At 55.4% G+C, this 25960-nt stretch overlaps 1 protein-coding gene across 3 annotated transcripts; it reads right to left on the bottom strand.

The window, feature by feature from the left end:
• Positions 1 to 2879: 2879 nt before the first annotated feature.
• Positions 2880 to 25960, bottom strand: NR4A1 (nuclear receptor subfamily 4 group A member 1). Of its 3 annotated transcripts, XM_065934357.1 has the most exons (9): positions 25804 to 25960; positions 19604 to 19723; positions 18129 to 18235; positions 7821 to 8698; positions 6853 to 6982; positions 6395 to 6546; positions 5856 to 6058; positions 5588 to 5766; positions 2880 to 3691 (listed from the first exon to the last, which is right to left on the bottom strand). In XM_065934357.1, the coding sequence occupies exons 4-9, from the start codon at positions 8694 to 8696 to the stop codon at positions 3435 to 3437; spliced, it is 1797 nt and encodes a 598-aa protein (XP_065790429.1). In that variant the 5' UTR covers positions 8697 to 8698; positions 18129 to 18235; positions 19604 to 19723; positions 25804 to 25960; the 3' UTR covers positions 2880 to 3434. The 3 variants fall into 3 exon arrangements, with proteins under 3 accessions (XP_065790429.1, XP_065790430.1, XP_065790428.1); XM_065934358.1 differs by lacking the exons at positions 19604 to 19723; positions 25804 to 25960 and having other exon boundaries at positions 18129 to 18299; XM_065934356.1 differs by lacking the exons at positions 18129 to 18235; positions 19604 to 19723; positions 25804 to 25960 and adding an exon at positions 11451 to 11585.

Genomic DNA, 25960 nt, shown 5'->3' on the forward strand with positions numbered 1-25960 from the left:
GACCTTAGACCTCAGAACTATAGCCCCTTCACTGTGGCACCTCCGGACTGGGGGCCTCTGGGCGCGGGGCCCAGCGTGGGTGAGGTGGGGGACAGAGGGAGGCAGGCTTCCTGGGTCTCCTGTGAGGACAAACAGAAAGCTTTGAGGCCTCGGAAAATCCCGCCTGGGATTCCAGGCCCTGCCGGCGTCACTGCCTTTTGACTATTGTCCCCAACGGAAATGACCCAGCCCCCAGGCTGCAGGGACAGAGCGGCCATTGTGAGGCCCCACCAGGCTCAATGCCCCCTTGTTCGTCCTCCCAGCCCCTAGCAAGACTCAGAGGCCAGTTCTTCCAGTTGCTAGTTGGAAAGAAAGGGCCTGCCTTCAGGCACCAGGCCTTGGGTGGGGCAGGGCGGGGTTGGAGAAATCAGCACCCCCAGCCTGTGCCCCTATCGCCCAAGTCCTGGAAAGAAGCCACTATCCATGGTGTTTCTTCAACTTACAAGGCCCTGTACTGGGAGACCTAGTGATTAAGTACAGTAGTTAGACCCACCCAGCTCAGCCACTTAGAAGTCAAGTGACCTTGGGAAAGTCATTTCCTTTTCTCTGAAATGAATTCTCCTCTCTGGTGAAAACAATAGCTATTATTTATTGGTGCTTGCTACATGGCAGGCACTGCTGGAAACAACTTTGTATACATTCACCTTGTAACCAATTATAGCAACTTTGTGAAATAGATGCAACTATTTTCCCCACTTATAGATGCTCAAGCTGAAGCTCCAATACTTTGACCACCTGATGTGAAAAGCCAGCTCATTGGAAAAGACCTTGATGCTGGGAAAGGTTGAAGGCAAAAGAAGGGGGCGGATGAGATGGTGAGATAGCGTCACCAACTCAATAGACATGAATTTGAGCAAACTCTGGGAGACAGTGGAGGACAGAGGAGCCTGACGTGCTGCAGTCCGGGAGGTCACAAAGCGTCAGACACACATTATCGACTGAACCACAACATGGATGAAAACACTGAGGCGCAGAAAGGTGCAGTGACTTGCCCCAAATTTCACAGCTAGGAAAAGATTTTTTTAAAAAGCCAGGTAGTCCGGTTCTGGAGTCCTTGCTCTCTTCACTCTCCTCTGTTGCATGCGTTCCTCATGGGGTGGTGTCGAGGACTAGAAATAGCAAATGTATGAACTCAGCGGATGATGAAGCAGGTGTGGTAGCTGCCGTCCTTACCATGGTGCCTAGATACCTGTAGGGACCAAAATTCTCCCCTGCCTGCCTCCTGACCCTGGGACGCATCTTCTCAAGCACCTTTGCCTTCCCCGGGGGCCTGCCATGTACTCTACATCTGTCTGTGCCAAAGGGTGACCCAAAGGGAGAGAGACTCAATCCAGCTACAGCTGGTGGGAGATTTCCCAGCAAGCTCTGCTCCTAACCAGAGTATTGCCACCAGACTCCCCTCCACACAGAACAGACAGGAAACCAAGGCTCAGCGAGGGAGCGGGGCATCTCAGAGAGAAGCATGGAGTTGGAGGCAGAGCTGAGAAACGAAGGACATCTCCTGACCACCCCACCCCCTACCCCTGCCTCACCAGGTGCCAGGGCTGTGACAACTCAGGGGCTCTGGCCGGGCTGCCAGGGACACGTGCTTGGATGTTCACACACTGAGGGGGGTGGCGGTCATCATGCACAGGGCCCAGGACTCCCCAGGCCACCCCCACGTGGACCCTTCAGAAGACCTGGGGTTCAGCCATCATCCCAAAACCTGAGTGAGGGCAGGTGGTGGGGGACTCCCTAGGGAACCTGTAGGCGGGGGCTGAAGCACCAGGGAAGGCCCCGGATTCTGTGCTACTGCGGAGCAGGGCCCTGTTTTGTTGAGCTTCCATCAGGCAGGGGTTGCCCTCATTCAGCCAGTTCCTAGAGGCTGTGGGGATGGAGGTTCAGGGGTCCTGGGTCAAGGGTCCTCTTGCACAGAGCGCAGGGTAGGGGGCCCGGCCCTGCGTGGCAGCCAGCTACCTTGGACTTCGGTATAGGGTCAGTTCTACATTTGTGTTTCTCCAAAGAGTGGCTCCCAGACCTCCAGCCTCACAGGCACCTGGGTGCTGGGTGAAAGTTGAGCTCCATGGGCCCCGCCCCTTGTCAAATCCCAGTCTCTGGGGTAGAGCCAAGGAATTTGCATTTTAAGCCAGCTAAGCATCTGATGGGCTTGGGAGTTGGAGAACCTACTTGGGGGCACTTGGGCACAAGCAGGGAACTCAGTCTTCCTGCCAAGAAGGTCAGGGTTACCATAACCTGGGTCCTGCTGCTGGGGCACTAGGCTTGTGGGGAGGGATACTGAAAGTGGGGATGGGGAAAAACTTCTACTAAGGACAGTGGCTACCACCATCCTGGGCTGCCCTGGACCCAGCCCTACACTGAGCACCCCACCCACGCTCCCAGGGTACATGTGACCTGGGGCTTCAGGTTAGGAACTTCCAGGCAAAGCTGGTGGACGAACTGGCCCCCAGCACAGGCCCCATCCACGAGCCTGGCCTGTTCACCAGAGGCTTTCTCCATGTCAGAAACTAGTCTGAGTGCTTTGCCTAACAATCCCATGAAGCAGGTGTCATTACTTTCACCTTTTATAAATGAGTAAACTGAGGCCTGTTAGCCAAGTTGGTAACATGCAAGATTTATGGGAGAGAGGGACTTCCCTGGTGGTGCAGTGGTTAGGACTCGACACTTCCACCGCAGGGGGTGTGGATTCGATTCCTGGTCGGCGAACTAAGCTCCCATATGCCACCTGGCTTGGGTTGCCCCAAAATAAACAAAGGCTTACAGGAGCCACCTGTGTCTCTATTATGCCATTTTGGGGGTGGGTGGTATGGGTAGAGGGTGCCAGAGATAGACAGGATCTCAGCTTCAGCTACATGTCTATTTTTTATTCAATATATTAAATATATTAATCAGAAAAGTCACATACTATAAATCCAGGAAAATACACAAATATAAATGTCAGAATCTGTCATCTGTCTTCCTCCTAGAGTGAGTCTATGTACATGTGGAAGGAGGGCGGCAAGAGAGCAAGTAGGAGGCGGCTGGTGGGGGCCCATTCCTCCCTCCCAACCCCCACTCCCACCTCAACCTCTTCCTTCCTGTATTTACAGCAGCATTCGGCTTATTTACAGCATGGCGGTGTGTGTGTTAAAAACGGTTTATCTTACAAAAACATGAAGACCAGGGCTGGGCTGGGGGGGTAAGACAAATAGTAAGGGTCACCCCTGTGAACACATCCCTCTCCCCCAGGGCATGAGCTCCCCGCTGACCTCCCAGAGAACAAGGGGGAGGGGCAGCCAGTCTGCAGCTCAGGCCCAGGCCGGGGTGATGCTCCGGGGGTCCGTGGGCCATGGGCTAAAGGCACGTGGGGTGGCATTATGAGCGCGCACACCGAGTGCGCACATGTTCCCGGGCCAGGGTCAGAAGGGCAGCGTGTCCATAAAGATCTTGTCGACGATGGGTGGAGGGGGCACCAGGTCCTCCAGCTTGAGGTAGAAGATGCGCTGCAAGCCCTGGGTGCACAGGGTCCGCAGCTCGGGCAGCTTGCCCAGCAGGCGCGACAGGCAGCTGGCCGGCTGGGGCTCGCCCGCCTCGGCCGAGACGTGCTCCTTCAGGCAGCTGGCGATGCGGTTCTGCAGCTCCTCTACCCGGCGAGGCTCCTGCAGCCCGTGCCGGTCTGCAGTGGAGAGGGGACAAGGTGTGGGATTAGGCGCACTGCCCAGAACCCAACGCCCCTCTCCCCTGCAGAGTCGGCTGCCCCCAGGTCTCTAGGGCTACTGCTACGGACCATCTCCCACGCCCCTCTGCACTCCACAGAAGCACAGGAGCCCCACCAGAAGCCCAGCAAGGCAGCAGTGCTCGTCATCCTCATCTTCCGAGGGACAAAGTGAGGCCCAGAGAGGTTACAAGACTTGCCTAAGGTCACAGAGAGGAAATAAAACCTTAAGCAGGTTTATGGACTAGCCCAGTGTTGTTTTTTTGGGTTTTGGTCACCCCCACCCCAGATGGTAAAGAATCCGCCTGCAATGCAGGAGACCAGAGTTTGGTCCCTGTGTCAGGAAAATCCCCTGGAGAAGGGAATGACTACCCATTCCAGTATTTTTGCCTGGAGAATTCCATGGACAGAGGAGCTTGGCAGGCTACAGTCCATGAGGTTGCAAAGAGCTGGACATGACTGAGCGACTAACACCCCAGACTATTGTGAGAAACCCTAGGTTTATGTAGCAGCATTATAGACATCACCTCCAGAGAAAGCAGGCCTCAAAATCCAGTGCTCTTTCTGCAGCCGAAAGTACCTCAGATTCTGTCCTACAGCTTTTTTGGTCCTATGTAGCCTTGTGAAACTTAACTTAAAAAATTAACTGAAAAAGAGATGGGGCAGGGGAAGTCCCTGGTCGGGGACTTCCCTGGTGGTGCAGTGGTTAAGAATCCGCCTTGCAGTGCAGGGGACAGGGGTGTGCTCCCTGGTAGGGGAACTAAGATCCCACATGCCTCAACTAGCAAGGCCCATGTGCTCTGTAGCTCACGAACCATAACTAGAGTCCTTGTGCCACGACAAAAGATCCCGTGTGCCACAACTAAGACCTGATTCAGTCAAATAAATGAGTAAATATTTTTTAAAAAGAAAGAGATGGGGCAGATTCTGGTGCTTTAACAAATAAAGACCTCAAAACCTCTGCATTTAATGCCAAAAATTCTTATTTTGCACAATTACATTTACATATTTACACAAAGTACACAACCAGCACAGCTAATCAGTGCTGTTAGCAGTCAAAGTGGCAGCTACCCTTCGGGGGGTTAATGACTAAAAGGGGGCACAAGGAGGGGTTCTGGGGTCCTGGTCATTGCTGTTTCTTTTTTAAAATATAATTTTATTTATTTAGTTATTTTTGGCTGTGCTGGGTCTCTATTGCTACGGGGGCTTTCTCCAGCTGCAACGAGCAGGGGCTACGCTCTAGTTATGGTGCACAGGCTTCTCACTGTAGGACTTCTCTTATTGCGGAGTACAGGCTCTAGAGCAGAAGGGTTTCAACAGTTGCAGCTCATGGGCTTCAAGAGTTGTGATTCCTGGGCTCTAAAGCACAGGCTCAGTAGTTATGGCACAGGCGCTTAGGTGCTCCGCAGCATGTGGGACTCTTCCAGATCAGGGATTGAACCCATGTCTCCTGCGTTGGTGGGCGGATTCTCTACCACTGAGGCACCAGGGAAGCCCCGTGTCTGTTTCTTGATCTATGTGTTATTTATGTGCATACACTTTGTGAAAATTTCCATGCAACATGATTCAGTAAGATTTAAAAAAAAACCCAAACTTTAGGCCACACATGACACCTACACAATCAGGATCTTGAGTCACCTGGGCTATGACTGATGGTTTGCAGTCAGCCACAGCTAGGCCTGAAACCCGGCTCTGCCAACCGCCAACTACATTGCCCTGAGCCATGCCTGCCCTCTCCACATCTGGTCACCCTCACTCCACAATGCAGGGGGCCCAGGAAACACCAGACACTGGCACATCCAGAGCCAGGCCCTCAGGCCCTCCCCATCTCCCTGGGTCTGGGGACCGGCCTCCCACCTGTGATGAGGACAAGCGCAGAGAGGCAGGCGAAGGCGGGGATGTCGACCACCAAGCTGTGCAGGGAGCGAGAGAAGGCCAGGATGCTGTCGATCCAGTCCCCGAAGCCACGGGCGCACTGCAGGCGGTGCAGCACCAGGCCTGAACAGAAGATGAGCTTCCCCTCGGCTGGTTTAGACCTGGCAGGTGGGGGTGCGGACAGCCGTCAGGGGGCGGGGCTGGAGGGCAGGGTGCTGGCCGAGGGGTGAACACTCAGTGGGACACTCACCGGTAGGCCAGACGGAGAATAAAGAGCTCCAGAAAGGCAGACTCCAGCAGCAAGTCCTGGTCTCCAGGAGACAGTTCGGCAAAGCCGGGGATCTTCTCGGCCCACTTGCGGATCACCTCCAGGGAACCCGAGAGCAGGTCGTAGAACTGCTGCACATCCCCAGCATCCTCTTTCCCAAAGTGGGGCAGCGCCAGCTCCTGGAACTGGCAGGTGGTCCAACGGGGTCAGACCCCAGGAAGAGCCCCACACCCAGGCGGCTGTGTGCAGCCATGTCACACCCCAGGATGCCAGACCCCAAGGGTGAGAACAGAGCCGAGATCCCGCCCACGCTTGCTTGCCAACTTCTCGCCTGTTAACACAGAGCCGAGGCTGCTGGAAGGAGCACATTTTTTTTTAATTGGCCACTGCCCAGAGGGGTACATTTTTCCATCTGGTCAGCCTAGTGGGGCCAAGCCTCTTTTCGATCTGTGGAACTGGGGACTGGCGGGTGGCTTTCTCACGTGTAGGAAGTGCTGAATGTGGGTTGGGCAGGGCCTCACCTTGGAGTAGTCCAGTTTAGAAGTGCTGGGCCCCGAGTCCAGGTGCGCCCGGACCAGGGAGGTGAGTAGGTGGGCTGGGGAGGTTTCTGGGGGCTGCTTGGGCTTTGAAGGGAGCCGACCCCGCCGTCCTTTCAGGCTGTCTGTCCGGACAACTGCAGAGAAACGGGCCAGAGTGAGGCAAGGAGAAAGGGGCCCAGGTAAGGGACTCCTAGCCCAAGCTGTGCACCCCAGTGCTAGAAGCACGCCCAAGTATGAGGAGCTAGAGCCCCCGAGAACCAAGGGGACCCTGCAGTGACCTCCACTCCCACAAGGCAGGCAGGTGGACTGGAGGCGGGGGAGGATGTAAGGCCCAGGCATGCCCTCCCCCGGCCCACCAGATGTCCGGGGGTGGGGGGCTCTGTGTGCCCCACCCCACTTTGGCGCACCTCTGCCCCTTGGGGCCTGTCCCAACCACCCACCTTCCTTCACCATGCCCACGGCCAGGCACTTCTGGAAGCGGCAGAACTGGCAGCGGTTTCGCCGCCTCTTGTCCACAGGGCAGTCCTTGTTAGCCAGGCAGATGTACTTGGCATTTTTCTGCACTGTGCGCTGGGGGCAGGGGGGGGGGGCAACACGGAACAGGCTGTCAGAGTGTGGGGTGGGGGTGGGGGGGAGCCCAGGGGAGGGGCCTGTTCAGATCCTACTGCCATTGCAGACAAAAGCGCTCTCTGTTCACAACTATTTTTCTAACATTTGGGTGGCAGGGGAGGATAAGATGGATGGGTTGGGGGAGGAAGAAAAAAAGTCTTGGGGACACTGGGGGAGGGTTTGGTCTTACCCTCAGGACACAGGATGAGGGGCGAGGGGCTCCCCAGCAGCCCAGACACCCCAGACACTGACACTTCTTAACGCGCCTGTGTCTGCCTGCCCCTTCCCTGAGGCAGACACGAGAGGGCTGAGGAGGGGCCGGGGGTAGGGACGGGCAGTGAAGCAGGCACCCAGCGCTGGGACAAACACACAGCCTGTTCCCAAGTCCACCCCCAGCCCTCCAGCACCAAGCCCTCTCCTCAGATCCTTTCATCTCGTGCCAGGAACACGAGTGCCTGGGCACCCCCCTCCTTCCCACCAGGACCTTGAGTAGGGGGAGGCCAGGCAGAGGAAAACCAGAGGCTGGCCGCAGAAACTCCCCCTCCTGGGTAACCCCGCAGCCTGCACCCTCTGCCCCACTCTCACCCCCTCCCTCCATCTCTCTACCACCCCAGTGTCAGCATGAAGATCCCAGTTCCCTGCTCCGAGGATGGCAGCCCACCGGGCCAAGCCTGCCCTCTTCCTAAAGAGCAGACTTGTTGGAAGGAGAACCCAAGTGAAGCCACCACAAAGCCCACTGGGGTGACAGACCAGCCTGCCCCACTTCTCATAAAAAGCTACACCCAGGGTGGCCCAGTACCTTGAAGAAGCCTTTGCAGCCCTCACAGGTGCGGACACCATAATGCTGGCAGGAAGCATTGTCCCCACACACAGCACAGCGGCCCTCGCTTCCACCCGGAGCCCCACTCCTGGCCTTGGCAGAGGTCACGGGCGCGTCGAGCCTCCCCGAGCCATCAAGGTGGGGAGAAGTGGGCACCAGGCCTGGGAACGCTGCTGGCATGGAATAGCTCTCTCCCTCCCCGAGCTGGTGGGCGGCCTGCGAGGGGAACAGCTTCAGGGGGCTTGGGGCCAGGCTGGGACTGGGGCCGGGAGGAGGGCTGAAGGAAAAGAAGGCCGGCGGCTGGGGGGGCCCAGAAGCCTTGGGCAGCTGCTCTGTCCATGCCCGCAGACCTTCGTAAGTCTGACTGGGAGAGAAGGGGCCGAAGGAGCCATCCCAGGGAGAGAGCTGGGGTGGCTGGAAGCTGGGCGTGGATGGTGACGGAGCTGAGCAGGGACTGCCATAGTAGTCAGAGCCGCTGGAGGACAGCGTCTCGTCCAGAGGGCCGCTCAGCGTGCCAGGGTAGCAGCCGTACACCTGGAAGTCCTCGAACTTGAAGGAAGCAGAGGCTGGGGAGGTGGCGGACGATGAGGACGTGGAGGACGCCGAGGAGGAGGCCGAGGAGCACGGCTGGGCCGTGGCCGGCAGTTGGTAGAGAAAGGTGTCAAACTCCCCTGTGTAGCCGTCCATGAAGGTGCTAAAGCTGGGCAAGGCGGTGGGGACAGCGGGGGCCGCCTCGGGGCTGGCCAGGTCCATGATGGGCTTGCTGAGCTCGGGGGTCAGGAGGTCGCCGGCCAGGTGGTCACGGGGTCCTGGGCTTGGTGCTGGTGTCCCATACTGGGCTTGGATACAGGGCATCTCTGGAGAGGGAAGAGACCAAAGCGGGGGGGAGGGAAAAGTCAGTAAGAGGCCTGAAGCCTGACCTCTAAGTATAGGACCCTGAGCGGCCAGGGGGCAGGACTCCCAGCCAGACATGGGACATTGAGGCATTGGGGCCATAGCCCACCACAGTACCCAGGAATCCTGGCACCTGGCCAGTGTACCATCTCAACATCCATGTCACCAAGTCCCTGGGCAAGGTCCCAGCAAGAGTGGGCTCAAGTCGGAAGACCAGCCACACCCCGGGCAGCCTGGGAACCCTAGGGAGGGCATGTAGCCAGCATTTCTCTGCTGGAACAGGGGAAAGCTGTGTTCGTCCAGCCCCCTGCCTCTCCCTAACTGGATAAGGCGCGAGTGGGGGCTGGGAGAAGGGAGGGTGGGAGAGGCAGCCAGGCAAAGCCGGAGCCCAGTCCAGGGAGCAGATACCCCGTTCCTCCAACCTGGCACTTCTGGGAATATTCCCAGGCATGGCTCAGTCTCTGCAAGACCCCCTCCCCTCCTCCCCCCACAGTGCCTGAGCTGAAGAACAACATCCTGCAAGTCGAAGAGGAGCTGGGAGTGAAGGCCCAGCTGCCTATGAACGCAGCCTAGACAGCAATTAGCCTGTCCCTACCCCCATCCCCAACCCCACCCTCACCCTACATACTGAGCAAAGGCTGTAGATCCCACGCACACCCCAGTCCTGCCATCTGGGGATGGGCACCCACTCTACACTGCCTGGGAGGCTCCCAGAAGCCAAGAGGAAAGGAGCCCGACCTCCTTCCCCAGTACCCCAAGGGATCAGGTAACAGGGCTCCAGACCTTTAAAGGCCATATGCTGGAGGGGGGAGTGTGGTGAGGAGAGCAGCCCCTGGACTTGAAGTCCTGAAAGGGAACTTCTCTGCTATCCCCGCAGCATCTCCCCCTATTATTTTAACGAGAGCACTCAAGAGTCCAGCAGACTACCTGAGATGGCTATGTGGGGCAGAGGATAAGCCTGCTGGGGGTGATGGAAGTCTGGGTGCCTCCACTAAAGAGTTCTGTGCCCTGAAGAACCCAGGAGCTCAGGCAAAGGGGGCTTACACTCCCTCAAATCCAGAGGAATCTGAAGGAGCAGAGAGAATCATTCAGGGGGACCTTTAAGTTCACAGACAAGTCAAAAGTTAACGTAGAGAGGAGGCTTTCATCCTACCTCCTTGCCCGGGGTCTCGGTGACCCTGGCCTCATCAGTCAGGGAGGGAGGCTGGGGAAAAAAGCAAGCTGAAATAGGGAGTGCCATAATCAAGGGGGACAGCAGGAGGGGGCAAAAGCTGGCATTACCTCCCGGCTAAGAGCCTGGGGAATTCTCCCGTAATAGGCTTTCTCCCGCCTCCTTGGGCCCTGGACAGGGCAGCTCCACCCCTGTCCTGACACTCCCACAACCAACCCAGACAACAGAGCCCCTAGAAACTTTGGCCCCACCAACCAGTGGCGCCCATCCACAGGCATAAAGTACCTGCAAGCGATAAGGCTGGCCCCGTCTGTTTGCGCTATGACAGCCTGGCAGGGAAGGTTTTGGGGTGGAGTAAAAGAGCCAGCAGCTACGCAGGACTGGGCTGGGCATTCCAGACTTATTCAAATCCCGTTTCTCTACTTGGAAGTCCCACATCCGGATCAACCCCCACAAACTACCCCCACTCCTGCCTTCATGCAGGTACTTAATGACACAAGATATGGACCTCCATCTAGCCTTTGGCAGGGACACAAGGAGAAGGAAGAGGCGGGGTTGAAGGAAGGAGCAAGGAGAATCCGGCTTCAGGCAGGTCTTGGCAACAATGTGGTTTGCACCTGTTGTGCTAAACAAGCCTCAGGCTGCACCCTACCTGTCAGATCCGACAGAGACTAGGGAGGGGGATCCTCTAGATGGTACCCCACCAGAGACTCCAACATCAGCAACTTCAATCAAGATCCCCAAGGACCAAGCTTTCCACCTCTCTCTCTTTCAATCAAGGATCCCCAAGGACCAAGCTTTCCACCTCTCTCTCACACACACACACACAGATTCAAGCTACATTAAAAAACAATCTTCCCTATGCTTTCAGAGACTGTGCTCTGCCGTAAGCAGCCTCTTTTATTCCAACACACACCAGCACCCCCTCCACAGTTCAGTCACCAATGTTAAGCCATTTGCTTGGACAATCCAGACCTCTCCTAAGATAGTTCAGGCAGAAACTTCCAACTGGGGAACCCTAGAAACTAACCCACAGCATTAAGAATAAGTGTTAAGAAAACAACTAGGGGTATAGGAGTGAGCTGACAAGCTGAGAAGGAGGAGACCCTTTTGGAAATCCAATCCTGGAAGGAGTCGGATCCCAGCAGCCCAAAACTCTGTGCCCCTTTCCCCACACTGTACTAAGACCCCCATCAGCAACTAAGTCCTGGGTGCCCTGTGCCAACTAAGGGACCCTGGGAGACTGACCTCTAGCCAGCCTCCTACTGAACTCTGAGGCTTCCACCTTGCACAGACCCCCGCCTCCCAAAACACATACACAGCACCCAGTAGACTCCAGTCCCATCTGGGTCTTCATCCCGTTCCAACCCCTAGCCCCCAAGCCAGAGTTGCATCCTATACTCGCCCTCCTTCATGCTAACCCCAAAACATCCTTTCGATCCTCGCAAACACTCATCTCCATGCAACACCCCCCTCCTTCCTCCCCACCACAAAACCAAAACGGAGAGCCCCGCTGAGATGCACGCTTTCCAGGGGGCACCTACCCGGCTGGCTTCTGCTCCCCCTGCCGGGGACCGGCGCCCCGAGTCGCAGCCTGGTCCCGCGTGCGCTCCCGAGGTCTTGCACACTCCCCCCAACTTTCGCAGCCTCCACCACTGGGACTCCCGGCCGCGCCGGACCCTGCTCTTAAGCGCTCCGTGACGCACGGGGAGGGGCGGGGGCGCCACTGACGCACGCGGCCCGGCGAGCTTTGGCCATACAAGGGCGCGGGGGGCGGCGCGGTTCCGGCGGGAGGCGGCCAGGGGGAGGCGCGGGGCCGGGGAGCCCGAGGGGGCGGGGCGAGAGGGGGGGCCTGGAATGTCTGCGCGCGTGACGCACGCGGGGTTCCATTGACGCAGGGAGCGCGGATTGTTTGATCTATAAATAGTCCCCTCGCGCCCGCCGGGCCGGCTAAAAATAGCAGCTCGCGGACTAGTGAGGCTCCGGTGGCCGGCCCCAGGACCTCGGCCCCCCGGGGCAGAAAATAGGCCCGAGGGCCAGAGCCCGAGAAGAGGGCGCTCTAGCTCCGAGGCCGCGGGGCTTCCCCGGACGAGGATCTCCTAACCCTCCGGGTGCTCCTGGGAGCCACGACTGCGCCTGGCTCCGCCTCTGCACCTTCCCAGCTGGCTTGGGGTGCCACTGCCCGGCTGGGCGGCCCAGGCAGGCCTTGGGCTGGGCAACTCAGGGACGCCCCCCGGGGAACCAGCGGGGTCTCGTTCTGAGAGTTTGGCCAGGGACGGCAGACAGCACAGTACCCACCACACAGACACACTCCCTTCTAGGGACGTCAGACACCACAGTACCCCACCACCACACAGACACACTCTTACTCCCTACTCCCTCCCCCCAATTTCTTATGCAAAGTACCTTCTAGAGGGCAGGGATTCGCCAGGCCCGAGACAGGCCAAAGCTGTGCTTCACAGCTGAACTAGATTTCTCACCACTATCCTCCCCGGCCCCTGACAGGGTGAGAGCACTCTAATTGGGAAATTACCGAATTTCAGAACCGGGTGGAGCCTGAGAAATCTTATCGAATTTGTGCCGACTCTTCCCCATTTTATAAATAAACGGGCTCAGAGGAATAATGACACTTGCTCAAGGTCACAGAGCAAGGTGCTGGCACACGGGTGGAGCCTGACTACATCTCTAGCGGATCCCCTCACCCCCTCCGCTGCCCATGTGCCCTCCCTCCCACCTCACCTCCAGCACCTGCAGACAGTGTATTTCACGTGCACCAGGGCACAGGCCAGGCTGCAGCCACCTGCAGCCTTCCCTAGATGGGGCCGTCACCCCTCACGTCCCTGGGGTGCCCCAAGTCTGGAGAGCCAGCACCTTCGATAAGACAGGAAGGAAAAAAGGCTGATATTTAGGAGAGCCCCTCCCCTCCCCTGTCCACACGGAGCCTGTGGCCAAGGACTCCACTCTCGCTTCCCGGTCACCCAACGGCACTTCCCTCTACCCTTGAGGCGCTTCCTGCTCCTCACTTCATTCTCACCTCCCTCTCAGGTTTCCCACACCCTGCTCTCCAGCCCTCAGTTCTGCCCACTCAAAGGTCCCACCGGCACTTCAAAAACATCACCCATTCTCTACCATCTGCTGTCTCTACACTCCTTCCTTGCCCACCTCCCATCTCTGCTTTTGAAGCCTCACACGCTACTTTTCATTTTCTTCTGAAATCATATTTTGGATTTGGATCCAAAACCTTGGATCCTCTATTCCTATTGCAGCCATGGCCCGTGCCTCACTGGCGCCTGAAGGCAGCAGAGCATCTGAGCGAAGCCAGTGACTTGCCCTTCTCCCTGCCCACACCCACTAAGAAACCGCCCCTTCACCGTTTGTCTCTTCAAACCCTACAATCCACGACGGACGGAGCAGGCTCCATGTAGTAACATCAGTATCTTTCAGTCAGAACCTAGCACAGCTCCCCCATCGGAGCATACGCTCTCAACACGGACCAGTCTTTGGAGAGCTCTGGCCTTTGCTAAACCGTCTTCCAAAGACCCTTCAAGGCCACCTTCATGAAGGTGAAGTGTGGGTAGGATGATCTTTAACCAAAGTTTTGTTTTTCTTTGTCTTAGGCTTTTGCATTAAGATGTTACTTGGGAAAAACACGAATTCCACAGTTTAAACCTGCTTTGAAATCACTAATATAATTCATGTCTTCCCATTTTGCAGATTAGGACCCAAGGGCGCCCAGAAGAGCTGCACCTTGCTCAGAAGCACAGGCAAGTCTGGGCTGGTGAAACTAATCCAGTCATGTCACAGGCTGGTTTCCCCACCTAGCCCCCCTCCCCACCCACCCCAGCAGGGCCTTCCTCAGAAAATAAAACAATTCTAGTATGGTAGCAAAAGTTGATTAGTCAGGTCAATGTTCTTCCCTCCAAACCTCACCAGCAAAAACACAAAACAAAAACAGGTGTATTAGCTGCAGCCTTAACGGCTCTTTGAAAGCTGAGTCAGCAGCCTTGAGCCCTAGCGCCTCCTATTCACCCCACCACTTTCCATTTGTAAAAAGCAACACAGACCATCCCTACCCTCCCATGGGAAAGTCCACCCAGGAGCCTCAGGGAACTCAAGTGTGGTAAGGAGCGGTCGAGGTTCCCAGCCTACATCTCCATATCTCAGCATCTAGCCTCCAGAGCTGTGCCGGCAGCTCAGGCCCCACCTGGGAGGCAGATGGCAGGTTTGGAGGAAGTAGTCTTGCTGTCCCGAAGGCAGAGGGTGGGAGAGGCAAGAACAGCTGCCACCTGGCCATGCTTGTGGAGGCAGGGGATGCTGGTGTCTCAGAACACATTAGACTCTGAAAATAAGTAAGAAGAAAAGGGCAGAGTCCCTCTGTAGGAACACAGCCAGGAGCCCCTAGCCTAAGACAGAGGGGAGAGGGACTGGGGGACCTTGAGCTTCATCCTTGCCGGCCAGATGGCCTCCAGGGAGGGTGGCCTTGGGCTCTGAATCCAGAGAATCTTAGTAGAACCCAACTAAGGTGGAAAGGCATAAGATGCAAACTTTGGGAGGCCTGGAGCATAAGCTGGTCCAAGGGCAGATGGAGACTCCAAGGGACCTCACTAAGTCCAGCCCTTAAGATAAGCAAGGTCAGAGTGAACAGCTCATTGTAGGGGAGATAAGGGGTGGAAAGGGACAAGTAATAACCACGGGATAAGAGGTATCCAAAACTTTGAGGTGAGGACCAGAAAGGAAGGCAGGGCCAGGATAACACAGGAAGGGCAGGGAAAGATGTCATGCTGGAGACGAGAGAGAGCTGCCCAAGGTCAGACTCCCACAGCCCAAGCGCTGTCACCACCACTGGGCTCCCCACTGCCCCAGTACAAAGACCTTGGGCTTAAACCTTCCCACCACCCACTGGGCACATTGTTCCTCTTCCTTCTACTCTAATCCCACCAACCTTCTAAGACTTCAGCTCATGCCCCACTCCTGAACCAGCCTCATCATAATAAGTACCTTCTCATCGGAAGATTTGGGGGTGTGAGGAGTAGGGAATACCAATGAAGGGTCAGACCTCGGCTTAGGACACTGCATGGATTCTTCCATTTCACCCTCTCCCTAACCTTCTATGTTTGGAATTACCACCTGCATTTTATAAATGAGGAGATGGAGGCTTAGGGGCCAGGAATCAGAACCCCACCCCTGACCCCTGCTAACTCCCAGCTCTATGCTGGACCCACTGCCCTCAACTCTGAACTCCAGAGCTGTGGCTTCTGACCCTGTGAGACATGAGTCTCATAAGTCTAACCACAAAGCCAGGTACACACATGGCCTGTAAATTGAAAACAGCAATGCCTACAAGGAGATCTCTGTGGGAACTGGAAGCATCCCAGTTCCTAGTCTGAACGATGGTCACCTGGGTGTCTTCACTATGAAAAAGTCATCAGACTATACACTCTCAAGATTTCACATCTATGGTTTGTATGCTTTTGTGTATGTATGTTATACTCTCAGAAATAAAATGTTTATTTACAAAATGTGCAGTCATGTCTGACTCTTTGCGACCCCACGGACTGTAGCCTGCCAGACTCCTCTGTCCATAGAATTCCCCAGGCAAGAATACTGGAGTGGGTTGCCATGCCCTCCTCCACGGGATCTTCCCAACCCAGGGATGAAACCCAGGTCTCCTACGTTGCAGACATATTTTTACCGTCTGGTCTAACAGGGAAGCCCAAATAATCATGTCTAAATGCGAGAGATATACCAATTCAAATGGATGCAGATGCCATGGGCATTTACTGAAATCACAGAGAAACGGAGGGTGTTTCTCATGTATTTGTTCTATCAACACAGACTCAGCATAGCTACGGTTAGGAGAGCCTGCAGTATCTAGCACGAGAAAGGTCTCCTCTCTCAGTGTGTTTTCTGAATCGCTCAGCTAGGCCCTGATCCCTGCTCGTCAAATCCTTTGCAGCCCATGGACTTACATGCTCAGACCATCCCTCCCCGCAACCAATACGTAAACATGAAAGCAAGGCCCTGTCTCCCCTACCTTGGCAGTAGGCATCCTCAAACAGTATATAGCCCAGGGCAGGCCCCAAACGGGCAGCCAGAGTGCACCATCATCCCCTAGTCAAGACGGGGTGAACAGGAGATGGAGGAAGTGGAACTGCACTGCCCCTTTCCCACACTGCACCCCCACACACACACAGTCAGGCTGGCCCCCGCCCCTGCTGAGCAAAGGGCAGGAACTTGTCCTACTTTCACCAAGACCATCCCCACCCATGGGCCTCCACACCCTTCCCGGGGAGGGGGGGGGGGGGCAGAGGGAGTGAGCTTTGCCTTCTCCCCACCAAGCTTCCCCTCCTGAGCCCCAGGACCCATCACCAGGCCTGACCCGGCCACTTCCTCTTCCTGCCCCGGCATCAGCATCGAGCAGGGGGATTTGCGCTGTGGGCAGGGAAGTGCTGCCTACTGCCCCAGGGGGCTGCCACAGATGGCTCTGGGAACTGGGGATGTGCGGTCAGGCCCAGGCCTGACCATCTTCTGGCCCTTGCCCAGGCCCTGCCATGACCAGGCGTGGTGTTCCCTCCGGGAAAACTGGCTCCCAAGGACACACAGGTCAGCCACCGCTCTCCATGTCTCGCCCAGCCCCCAACAGGGCAAAAGATACAAGAACTCTCAGATGCATCTTTGACCAGGAGCCAGCAAGCCTGGTGTGTGACCCGGGCCAGTCCCTTGCCCTCTCCCAGAGCGTTTCCTCATCTGCCCAACGCTGACAACATCACAAATCCCAGTACTGTGAGAATTCACTGACAGAAGGGGGAGGCCCCACAGTGAAGTGGGAGCACTGTCTGGGGACCTGGTCTCTAGAGCAGAATCCTGTGGCGGGCACAGAAACGAGACACCAGGGCCATCAGATCAACTAGGGGGGCCCGCACCCTCCTCCTCCAAGAATCGGAGACAAATAGTACCCCTGCCCCGCCTCTCCCCTCCAGGGCTGAGTGAAAGGAAATGAGAGTGTGTCCAGAGATGGGGCTCCACCCAGCACCAGGAAAATTCCAGACTGCATGCAGCAAGTGCTCAATTGATACCCTGAAGACAGCTGGTTGATTAAGGAGATCAGACCTCTTTCCACAGAGGTCATTTTCAGTCAAGTCATTTCTCCACCCCTAGCCCCCTCTCAGGCCAGAAGGAATCAACATACAGCATAAAAGAACAAGACCAGCCTTCAGGAAGAACATCCAGACAGAACTGAAAAACACAGACAAGATCACAGAGTTCCTTGGGAAAAGCTGGCCCACGCCTCATTTGCACCCTCCTCAGCTCTCTTTCCATCCCCTCAGGTTGCTCAGATCCTGGCCAGCTCCTCTCTCCCCCACCCTTGGAGGGTCTCCCACCACTTTGCAGAACATCAACAGCCCACCAAGTTCTCCTGCCCCTGCCCAAGGTATCCACCCAGCCTCCTTGGGCAAAATTTCAAATTCCAAAATAAAAACCCTCTGATAACGAGTCCCAGCCGGAAAGACTGATGCATTTTCCTATTGTTAAAGTATTTTTAGTCACAGGCTCTGGATTCGTTTAGAGACTCACGTTCAGAAAGGGAAAATTTTTTTTTTCTTTCGAGAACCAAGGAGGAGAACACGGAGCCTCCCACGTAAGAAGCCCCACTTGTTCCACACCAGCCCAAGCCCCTGGCCTGGCTCCCAGGGAGCATGTTTGTGGCAAGCTGGTTGGCGGCCCCTCCAGGCCTCACTTCAGCCCTGCTTCTCAGGCACCCAAACAGCCGGGAAGCCAGGCTAGGAGGGCAGGGCAAGGGTCGAGGGCTCAGAGACATCAATCTATGGGTTCAGATCCCAAGTCCCAACCAGCGAGGAGGCCGGGGGCCTTACCAAGGGGCCTGTCTGACACCCAGCTCTCTCCAGCGTCCCTCCCCAGCCTGAGCAGACCAGGGCCTTATCCAGGCCGGGTCAACAGGATAGGAGGATTGAAGAGCCTGTTGCAGATCTCTGAGGAAGGAGACTTCCACGTCTCCTGGTTCTCAACCGCAAAGTGGTCCAAATCCCACCATCCCAGGGCCGTCAAGCTTTCACTCTCATTCCTTGAGAGGACTGACCACCCTGTTTCCCCCTCCATCCCTCCCCTTGAGTCAAAAGAAACCACAGCTCAGACAGTCATGATGAAAAGAGATCCAAGTGGCCCAGCCTCAGTGCCTCGGTTTCCCCATTCCTAAGACTCACCAGCTTCCTCCACACGACCTGCTTTGATTCTCAGAGGTCCTGGACCACTGCACCAAGGGAGACTCGCAGGCCTGGTTGGGGCCTCTTCTTGGCGGCCTGGAGGAGCCCTGTGGGAAGAGACGTGACTGCCCAGTCAGCCTGCCCTGCCGGCCGCGGCTGTGCGCTAACTGAGTGGGCTCAGGACATGGAGCAGCCTCCACAGCAACATGTCCTTCTCTGTTTATATAGCTGAAACCAGAGCCGGCCTCTGGGGACGGGGGAGCTGCCTCAGAGCCCTCTTGGCCAAGGCCTGACTTTGGCCCGGGTCAGCGAGAGCCCAAAATAGTCAGTTGACGGGAGCCCCGGCGTGAGCGTGACCCTGGGCCCGTGCCCGGGCCTGGCAGACAGGTGCCCACGTCACAAGACCAGCAGCTCTAGCGCTCATGGGGCCCCCTTGGCAACCCCTCAGGGTGCCCCTGGCAGCATATCTGGCATGGGAATTCCACCCAATCACCTCCCTCTTCCAGACAACGGACTGAATGCGAGGAATTCTGCCCACAGGAGCCACTGTGTACCCAGAGGGAAGGCCGGGCGCTCAGAAGGCCGAGTCAGAGCTGAGGGCAGAGGTGGGGGCTGAGCGGAGGGAAAGTCACCCAGCCCGCTGCTGTCATCTTCACTCACGTGCTTCCCGCATCCAGATCTCCAGCTGACCAGGAACACCTGCCTCATCCACTTACAGTAACTCCTCTCCCTGCCCCGGCCTGAGGCTGGTGGCCCAGCGCCTGCTGCCATCAGGAGGCCAGGATCACACCCCGTCCAGCCCCCAGCACAGGAGGCCCTGCTTCCCAGGGCTTTCCCTCCTTCTCTACAGGCTTGGAGGGCCAGAAACCCTGTCCTCTGCACCCCAGCCACCTCTCTGGACTCTCTGGACCCTGAACACCAATGCCACATGAGGCAACAGTGTTTGGGGTTCCGGCGGGGATACCGAGCCAGCTCCCACTTCACCTGAGGGGTCTCTCAGAGATGGCTGAGGCGGGGCTGCTGCTCTGAGATGGCCCTCAGTTCTGGGGAAGGAAAAAGAGAATCACAGGGTCCCTGTCCAGGGCACCAAGCTGAACTCCAGCTCTCTCGAGTAAAGATGTAATCGGGACTCTGGTACCCCTAGCCTCACCCCATCAACTTCCTGGAACCAGGCCCATGCTGCCCTGGCAGCCGTCACTCCTCACAACCCCATGACACCCAGGCCCAGAGGCCCCCCCAAGCCTGTCCTGCTAAGAAAGTCAGGCTTCCCCCTTCCCCACCCCCGCACTACCCCCACTAGCAAAGAAATCAGATCTCCCTGTGCCTAGCAGCGCCTCGCCTACTACTTCTGCAGGGCTTCCCCCTCCATCCCCCAAACCACATCCGCTTCAGGCAGCTCCCACACCCACCTTGGCCCCCCAGCCACCTGCTCAGGAGGCCCCAGGGGCATACAAAGGGCAAAGCAGAGCACTTACCCCTCTGGATGGACTGAGGGACCTTAAACAACACTCGAGCATCCCTGGGGCCTTCGGGGCCTGGCAGAAGGAGCCGACACCAGGGAGGGGCTGGGGCTGGCCTCTGTCCATGGTGGAGGCCTACAGAGGGAGTCGTGTGAGAGAGGAGAAATGAGCCAGCAGGGCCATTCCCTGGAGACAGTACAGCCAGAAACAGACATGGGAACAGAGGCAGGACCCAGGCCATGATGGGGGACAGGCCAGCCCAAGGTGCCCCCTGAGCTGGGCATCAGAGGTTGGGGGCCCACACCCCAAGCAAACAGCACTTGGGAATGTGGGGTGTGGCCAGGAGCTGCTGAAGAGTGTCTGGAGCATCTCCAGGCCCTGGAGACACAGCCCCTGAACCTTAAACCCCACTCTTGGGTGCACTGGCAGGTGGTACCTCAACCCAGCTCTCAGCTCCTGGGTGTACACAAAAGGACAGCTGGAGGTAGAGAAAAGGGAGCCGCTGCTAGGACAGAGCAGAACACCCCTCTCTCCTAAATGGGCTCCAACTTGGTCCCCAAAGCCTCAGAGGCCCCCACAAGGCAAGGGCTCCATGCTCCCATCTCTAGGAGGCCCAGCCTTCTCATCTGAGCAACGGGTACTTTCAGGAACTCTTCAGTGAGGGGATTCTGGTCACAAAACAGGAAGATCCAGCTTGGGGAAGAGTGGTGAAGAGCACGGATGCTGGATCCCTGTTGCCTGGGTTCAAATCCTGGCTCCATCACGTGTCACTCTGGGCAAGTTACATAACTTCTCTGTTCCTCATCAGTGAAAATGACTATCTGTAATTGACGTCTCTAAAATTAACAACCGTAAGGTTACCAGCAGGTTTAAAATGAATTCGCAAGCAAAGGACTTAGTGCTGGATCCACATAGGTGCCATTGTTATTAGGAGGAACTGAAGGAGGACACATAAATGCTAACCCCAGACCCTGGTCCCTATTCCAAGCTCCTTCGGTGCACCTGAGTTCTACTTCCAACACCACATGTGTGTGCCATCCCCCCAAACTCTTCAACCTCTCCCCTGATCCTACCGGTGCCAGAGCCTTCAGCCGGGGCAACCCAGACCCCACTTCTCACCTCCCCTTTTCCTCCCCTTACCCAGCCCTCTCTTTTCCTGACTGGGCCCCAAGATGAGGGCAGGACCAGTCAAGGTGGAATCTTCCCTAGTTATCAAGCTGCCCTTCAGGCCGAGATGAAATCTAGGAAAAGAGAAGTAGATGCTCCCAGGGTGGATGATAGAGGGAATGAGGAGGAAGTCCCAGAGGGTACGTGATGGGCCCCTTCACCCTCCTAACTTCTGTCCCAGGGTCCATAGGCTAAGGGGCATTCCTCTGGCCCAAAGTACCCAGACTCTTCTCTTACAGAGCTACCAGCATCTCCAATGACCCTAGGCATACGATGGGGAACAGGGCATGAAGAAGGGGAAGGCAGTTCGGATCAGTCAGAGGGCTTCCAACCCCAAACAGAAGGCAAAGTTTAGTTCAGTTCAGTCGTTCAGTCATGTCCAACTCTTTGCGACCCCATGAACCACAGCACGCCAGGCCACCCTGTCCATCGCCAACTCCTGGAGTTTACTCAAACTCATGTCCACTGAGTCAGTGATGCCATCCAACCATCGCATCCTCTGTCATCCCCTTCTCCTCCTGCCTTCAATCTTGCCCAACATCAGGGTCTTTTCCAGTGAGTCAGTTCTTCCCATCAGGTGGCCCAAGTATTGGAGTTTCAGCTTCAACATCAGTCCTTACAATGAATATTCAGGACTGATTTCCTTTGGGATGGACTGGCTGGAGCTCCTTGCAGTCCAAGGGACTCTCAAGAGTCTTCTCCAACACCACAGTTCAAAAGCATCAATTCTTTGGTGCTCAGCTTTCTTTATAGTCCAACTCTCACATCCATACATGACTACTGGAAAAACTATAGCCTTGACTAGATGGACCTTTGTTGGCAAAGTAATGTCTCTGTTTTTTAATAAGCTGTCTAGGTTGGTCATAACTTTTCTTCCAGGATTAACTGTCTTCTAATTTCATGGCTGCAGTCACCATCTGCAGTGATTTTGGAGCCCAAAAAATAGCCTGTCACTGTTTCCACTGTTTGCCCATCTATTTGCCATGAAGTGATGGGACCAGATGCCATGATCTTAGTTTTCTGAAAGTTGAGCTTTAAGCCAACTTTTTCACTCTCCACTTTCACTTTCATCAAGAGGCTCTTTAAGTTCTTCTCCGCTTTCTGCCATAAGGGTGGTGTCATCTGCATATCTGAGTTTACTGATATTTCTCCCAGCAATCTTGATTCCAGTTTGTGCTTCATCCAACCCAGCATTTCTCATGATGTACTCTGCATATAAGTTAAATAAGCAGGGGGACAATATACAGCCTTGACCTACTCCTTTCCTGATTTGGAACCAGTCTGTTGTTCATGTCCAGTTCTAACTGTTGCTTCCTGACCTGTATACAGATTTCTCAAGACGCAGGTCAGGTGGTCTGATATTCCCATCTCTTTAAGAATTTTCCACAGTTTGCAGTGATCCACACAGTCAAAGAAAGGCTTTGGCATAGTCAATAAAGCAGAAATAGATGTTTTTCTGGAACTCTCACTTTTTCGATAATCCAACGGATGTTGGCAATTTGATCTCTGGTTCCTCTGCTTTTTCCAAAACCAGCTTGAACATCTGGAAGTTCACAGTTCACATACTATTGAAGCCTTGCTTGGAGAATTTTGAGCATTACTTTGCTGGAGTGTGAGATGAGTACAACTGTGTGGTAGTTTGAACATTCCTTGGCATTGCCTTTCTTTGGGACTGGAATGAAAACTGACTTTTTCCAGTCTTGTGGCCACCTGCGGAGTTTTCCAAATTTGCTGGCATATTGAATGCAGCACTTTCACAGCATTATCTTTTAGGATTTGAAAAAACTCAACTGGAATTCCATCACCTCCACTAGCTTTGTTCGTACTGATGCTTCCTAAGGCCCACTTGACTTCACATTCCAGGATGTCTGGCTCTAGGTGAGTGAGCACACCATCATGATTATCTGGGTTGTGAAGATCTTTTTAGCATAATTCTTCTGAATACTCTTGCCACCTCTTCTTAATATCTTCTGCTTCTGTTAGGTCCATACCATTTCTGTCCTTTATTGAGCCCGTCTTTGCATGAAATATTCCCGTGGCATCTCTAATTTTCTTGATGAGATCTCTAGTCTTTCCCATTCTATTGTTTTCCTCTACTTCTCTGTACTGATCACAGAGGAAGGCTTTCTTATCTCTCCTTGCTATTCTTTGGAACAATGCATTCAAATGGACATATCTTTCCTTTTCTCCTTTGCTTTTCACTTTTCTTCTTTTCACAGCTATTTGTAAGGCCTCCTCAGACAGCCATTTCCTTGGGGATGGTCTTAATTCCTGTCTCCTATACAATGTCATGAATCTCCATCCATAGCTCATCAGGCACTCTGACTATCAGATCTAATCCCTTGAGTCTATTTCTCACTTCCACTGTATAATCAATTGTAAGGGCAAAAGCAAAACAGAAAGCAAAAGCAGGCTGCAAACCTGGCCCAGACCACGGCCTACACCTGCCTCCCAGAGCAACACTGTCATCTTCCCATACCCCAGAAACGGTTTGTGGTCAGGTCCTAGCCCCCAGGCTCCCTTTTCTCCCTTCCAGCCCACAGCTGAGGAGTAAGGGAGGCCAAACACCTTCTATCACAGTCAAGCCCAACCTGAGTGCCCAGGTCTTCCCCACTTGTACCTGAGAACAGGAGCCAGAGTCAGGGATCCAGTTGCTGCCCCAAAAGTGATTCAAAACATCTTAGAGCAGGTATCTGATCCCATCTCTGGTCCCACATCAACAGTCCCTCCACAAGCATTTACTGAGGGCCTACTGTGAGCCAGACAGTGAACCATGAACACTGGGAGATCCAGGGAGGAAACCAAGATCTGTGGGCCCCAAGAGATTACAATGGGGGAATGAAACAAGGTCAATTACAATCAGCACTGCGAAGGGGACAAACTGGAGGGCTGAGTGGGCTTAGAGAAGGAGAAAGTGACTCCGTCCCAAGAGAAACGGGACCATCAGCCCAGACTTCAGTCCCCAGCTCCAGCTCCCCCTCCTCCCTGTGCTCCAGCCCCACGGACTCTCTTTCCTGACTCAGAGCCTCTGCACTGGCTGTTTCCTCTGCCAGGAAAGTCACTGCCTGCCGATGTCTGTATGGCCAGTTCCTGCCCATCAATCTGGCTGGTGATTCCATTTCACCTGCACTCCCACCCTGCAGTGTTAATCTATTTTTATTATCTCCATAGGACTAATGCCATTCATTTGTTTACACGTGTGTCGCAAAGACTGCAGAGTTCAGTGTCTAAACCTGAGCTCAGCACTAACTGTGCTCAGTAAGTACTAGTGGAATGTGGGAGAGGGGGACTCACACATACCTGCAACAGAACTGGGCTGGGAGGAGGGTTGACACTGCAGTGAAGGAGGTGTCCCTTCTATCTGGGGGCATACCCAAAGTCTGAGGGGTCTTCCTTATGTTGAGTCACAATTGAGTCCAGCCCCCAGCCCTGGATCCCAGTCCTGAATAGCTGTGCCCATCTGATAACTCCTCCTCCCTCCTTTGGCATATTTGAGACTTTTCTTATCTAAACTCCTTGCAACAGGATATGAATGACAGACCCTTTGCAGCCCTGGTGGCTTCCTGATAGCATAAACTCTGCATTGGCTAATGTCCCGACCCAGAAGTGGCCATATTACTCTTAACAACAATAACAACAGCAGCTCATATTTGTTGAACACCAAGAAACTTCCCTGTGGCTCAGACAGTAAAGAATCTGCCTGCAATGCAGGAGACCCCGGTTAATCCCAGGGTCAGGAAGATCCCCTGGAGAAGGGAATGGCAACCCACTCCAGTATTCTTGCCTTTAGAATTCCACGGACAAAGAAGTCTGGTGGGCTACAGCCCACGGGATTGGAAAGAGTGGGAGGCACTGAGCATCAGTCGCTTTCACTTTCACTTTTTTTGATGTGCTAAACACATCACTAAGCACTTTACACCCATGTACTCTTTTAACCTCACAACACTATGAGGAAGCGATTACTATTACGAACATTTTAACAAGGAGGAAACAGAAGGCACAGAAATGTTAAGCAACCTGCCCAAGGTCACACAGCTAGTTAAGTGGCAAAGCCAGGATTAGAACCTGGGCATCCCCCTTTCCCTCCTTGGACCTGTTTGGTGGGCACAGAGGAGTTTGATAGCCAACACCAGAGAGCAAGTGGGAAGCTCTGGGGCCTGGGTTGCTAGACTGAACTTCTCAGCTAATTTTTTAAACTCCAGCACAGGCCTCAAAATTAACAATCAGTCACATTCACCCTGCTGGGCTTGGTCCATCCTTCCCCCTGTCTGCCATCGCTTGGAATCTTGGCTTTGTTGTACTATACACTTGTCATTGTTCCACTCGGCTCTCAGTCAATACAAAGAGTTGGCTGGCTTCCCTTTCAAGTCTTCATCCAAGTCACTTGGAGCAAGAGGGTCTAGGACCGTGTCTGAAGCCACCACTGAAACCTCCCACCAGGCTCTTATCAACCCCCTACGCCACCAGCACCCTTTGGGCATAACTGTTGTGAACCCACCTACCACTTCCTTCCCAGCCTTCCTTTTTCCCAGCACACCCCCCAACCCAAATGAATACTCCACTGGAAACCACCATAAATGCCACTTCTGCCGCATTTCTAATCCCAGGTCCGCTCCTGACTCCACGAGACCCTCTGCAGACTCAGTTTCTCTGCTGCGGCCCACGAAGGGTTTGCAGTGGGCACCTCGGGTCCCTCCAGGCTCGGCGTCCTGGCAGCCGAGCTCGCGGACTGAACTCCTGGAACCCGTTCCCCGCAGCCAACGGGTAAATGGAAGGAATTTCTCCGGCCTGGCCACCTCCCGCACCCCTCGCGGGCCAAACCCCACCCTTGGCGGGCTGGTGTGAGAAAGCGCTGGCGCCTCACTTGGGGGCTGACTCGGAGCTAGATGGTTCCTCCGGGAATCCAGTCCCTGACCCCCATCACCCCCACCACCCTGGTCTCCAAGCGGGACTCGGCGCGGCCCCGGCCCCGCGACGCGCACCCATGCAGACCCATCTCCTCCCGAGCCTCTCCCGGGACCCCCGTGCCCCCTCCCCGGCCCCCTCACCTGGCCCGGCTCGCCCGGCTGGCCTCTCCGCCCCCGCCTTCCGGGGTCGCGTCCCCACCAGCGGGGAGCGGCTCAGCAGCGCGGGGGCGCCCATGGCCCGGGCGGCAGGGGGTCGCGGGCACGGCGCGCGGGCCCCCACGGTGCCGCCGCCGCCTAG

Source organism: Muntiacus reevesi, chromosome 4, assembly GCF_963930625.1.
Source record: "Muntiacus reevesi chromosome 4, mMunRee1.1, whole genome shotgun sequence".
Lineage (NCBI taxonomy): Eukaryota > Metazoa > Chordata > Mammalia > Artiodactyla > Cervidae > Muntiacus > Muntiacus reevesi.

Excerpts from the sequence above, each read along its gene's own strand:
- NR4A1 (XM_065934357.1), bottom strand. The coding sequence starts at position 8,696 with ATGCCCTGTATCCAAGCCCAGTATGGGACACCAGCACCAAGCCCAGGA. Across the intron at positions 6,059-6,394 it reads CTAAACTGGACTACTCCAAG|TTCCAGGAGCTGGCGCTGCC; the intron begins GTGAGGCCCTGC and ends ACCACCTGCCAG. Across the intron at positions 5,767-5,855 it reads ATTCTCCGTCTGGCCTACCG|GTCTAAACCAGCCGAGGGGA; the intron begins GTGAGTGTCCCA and ends CCCACCTGCCAG.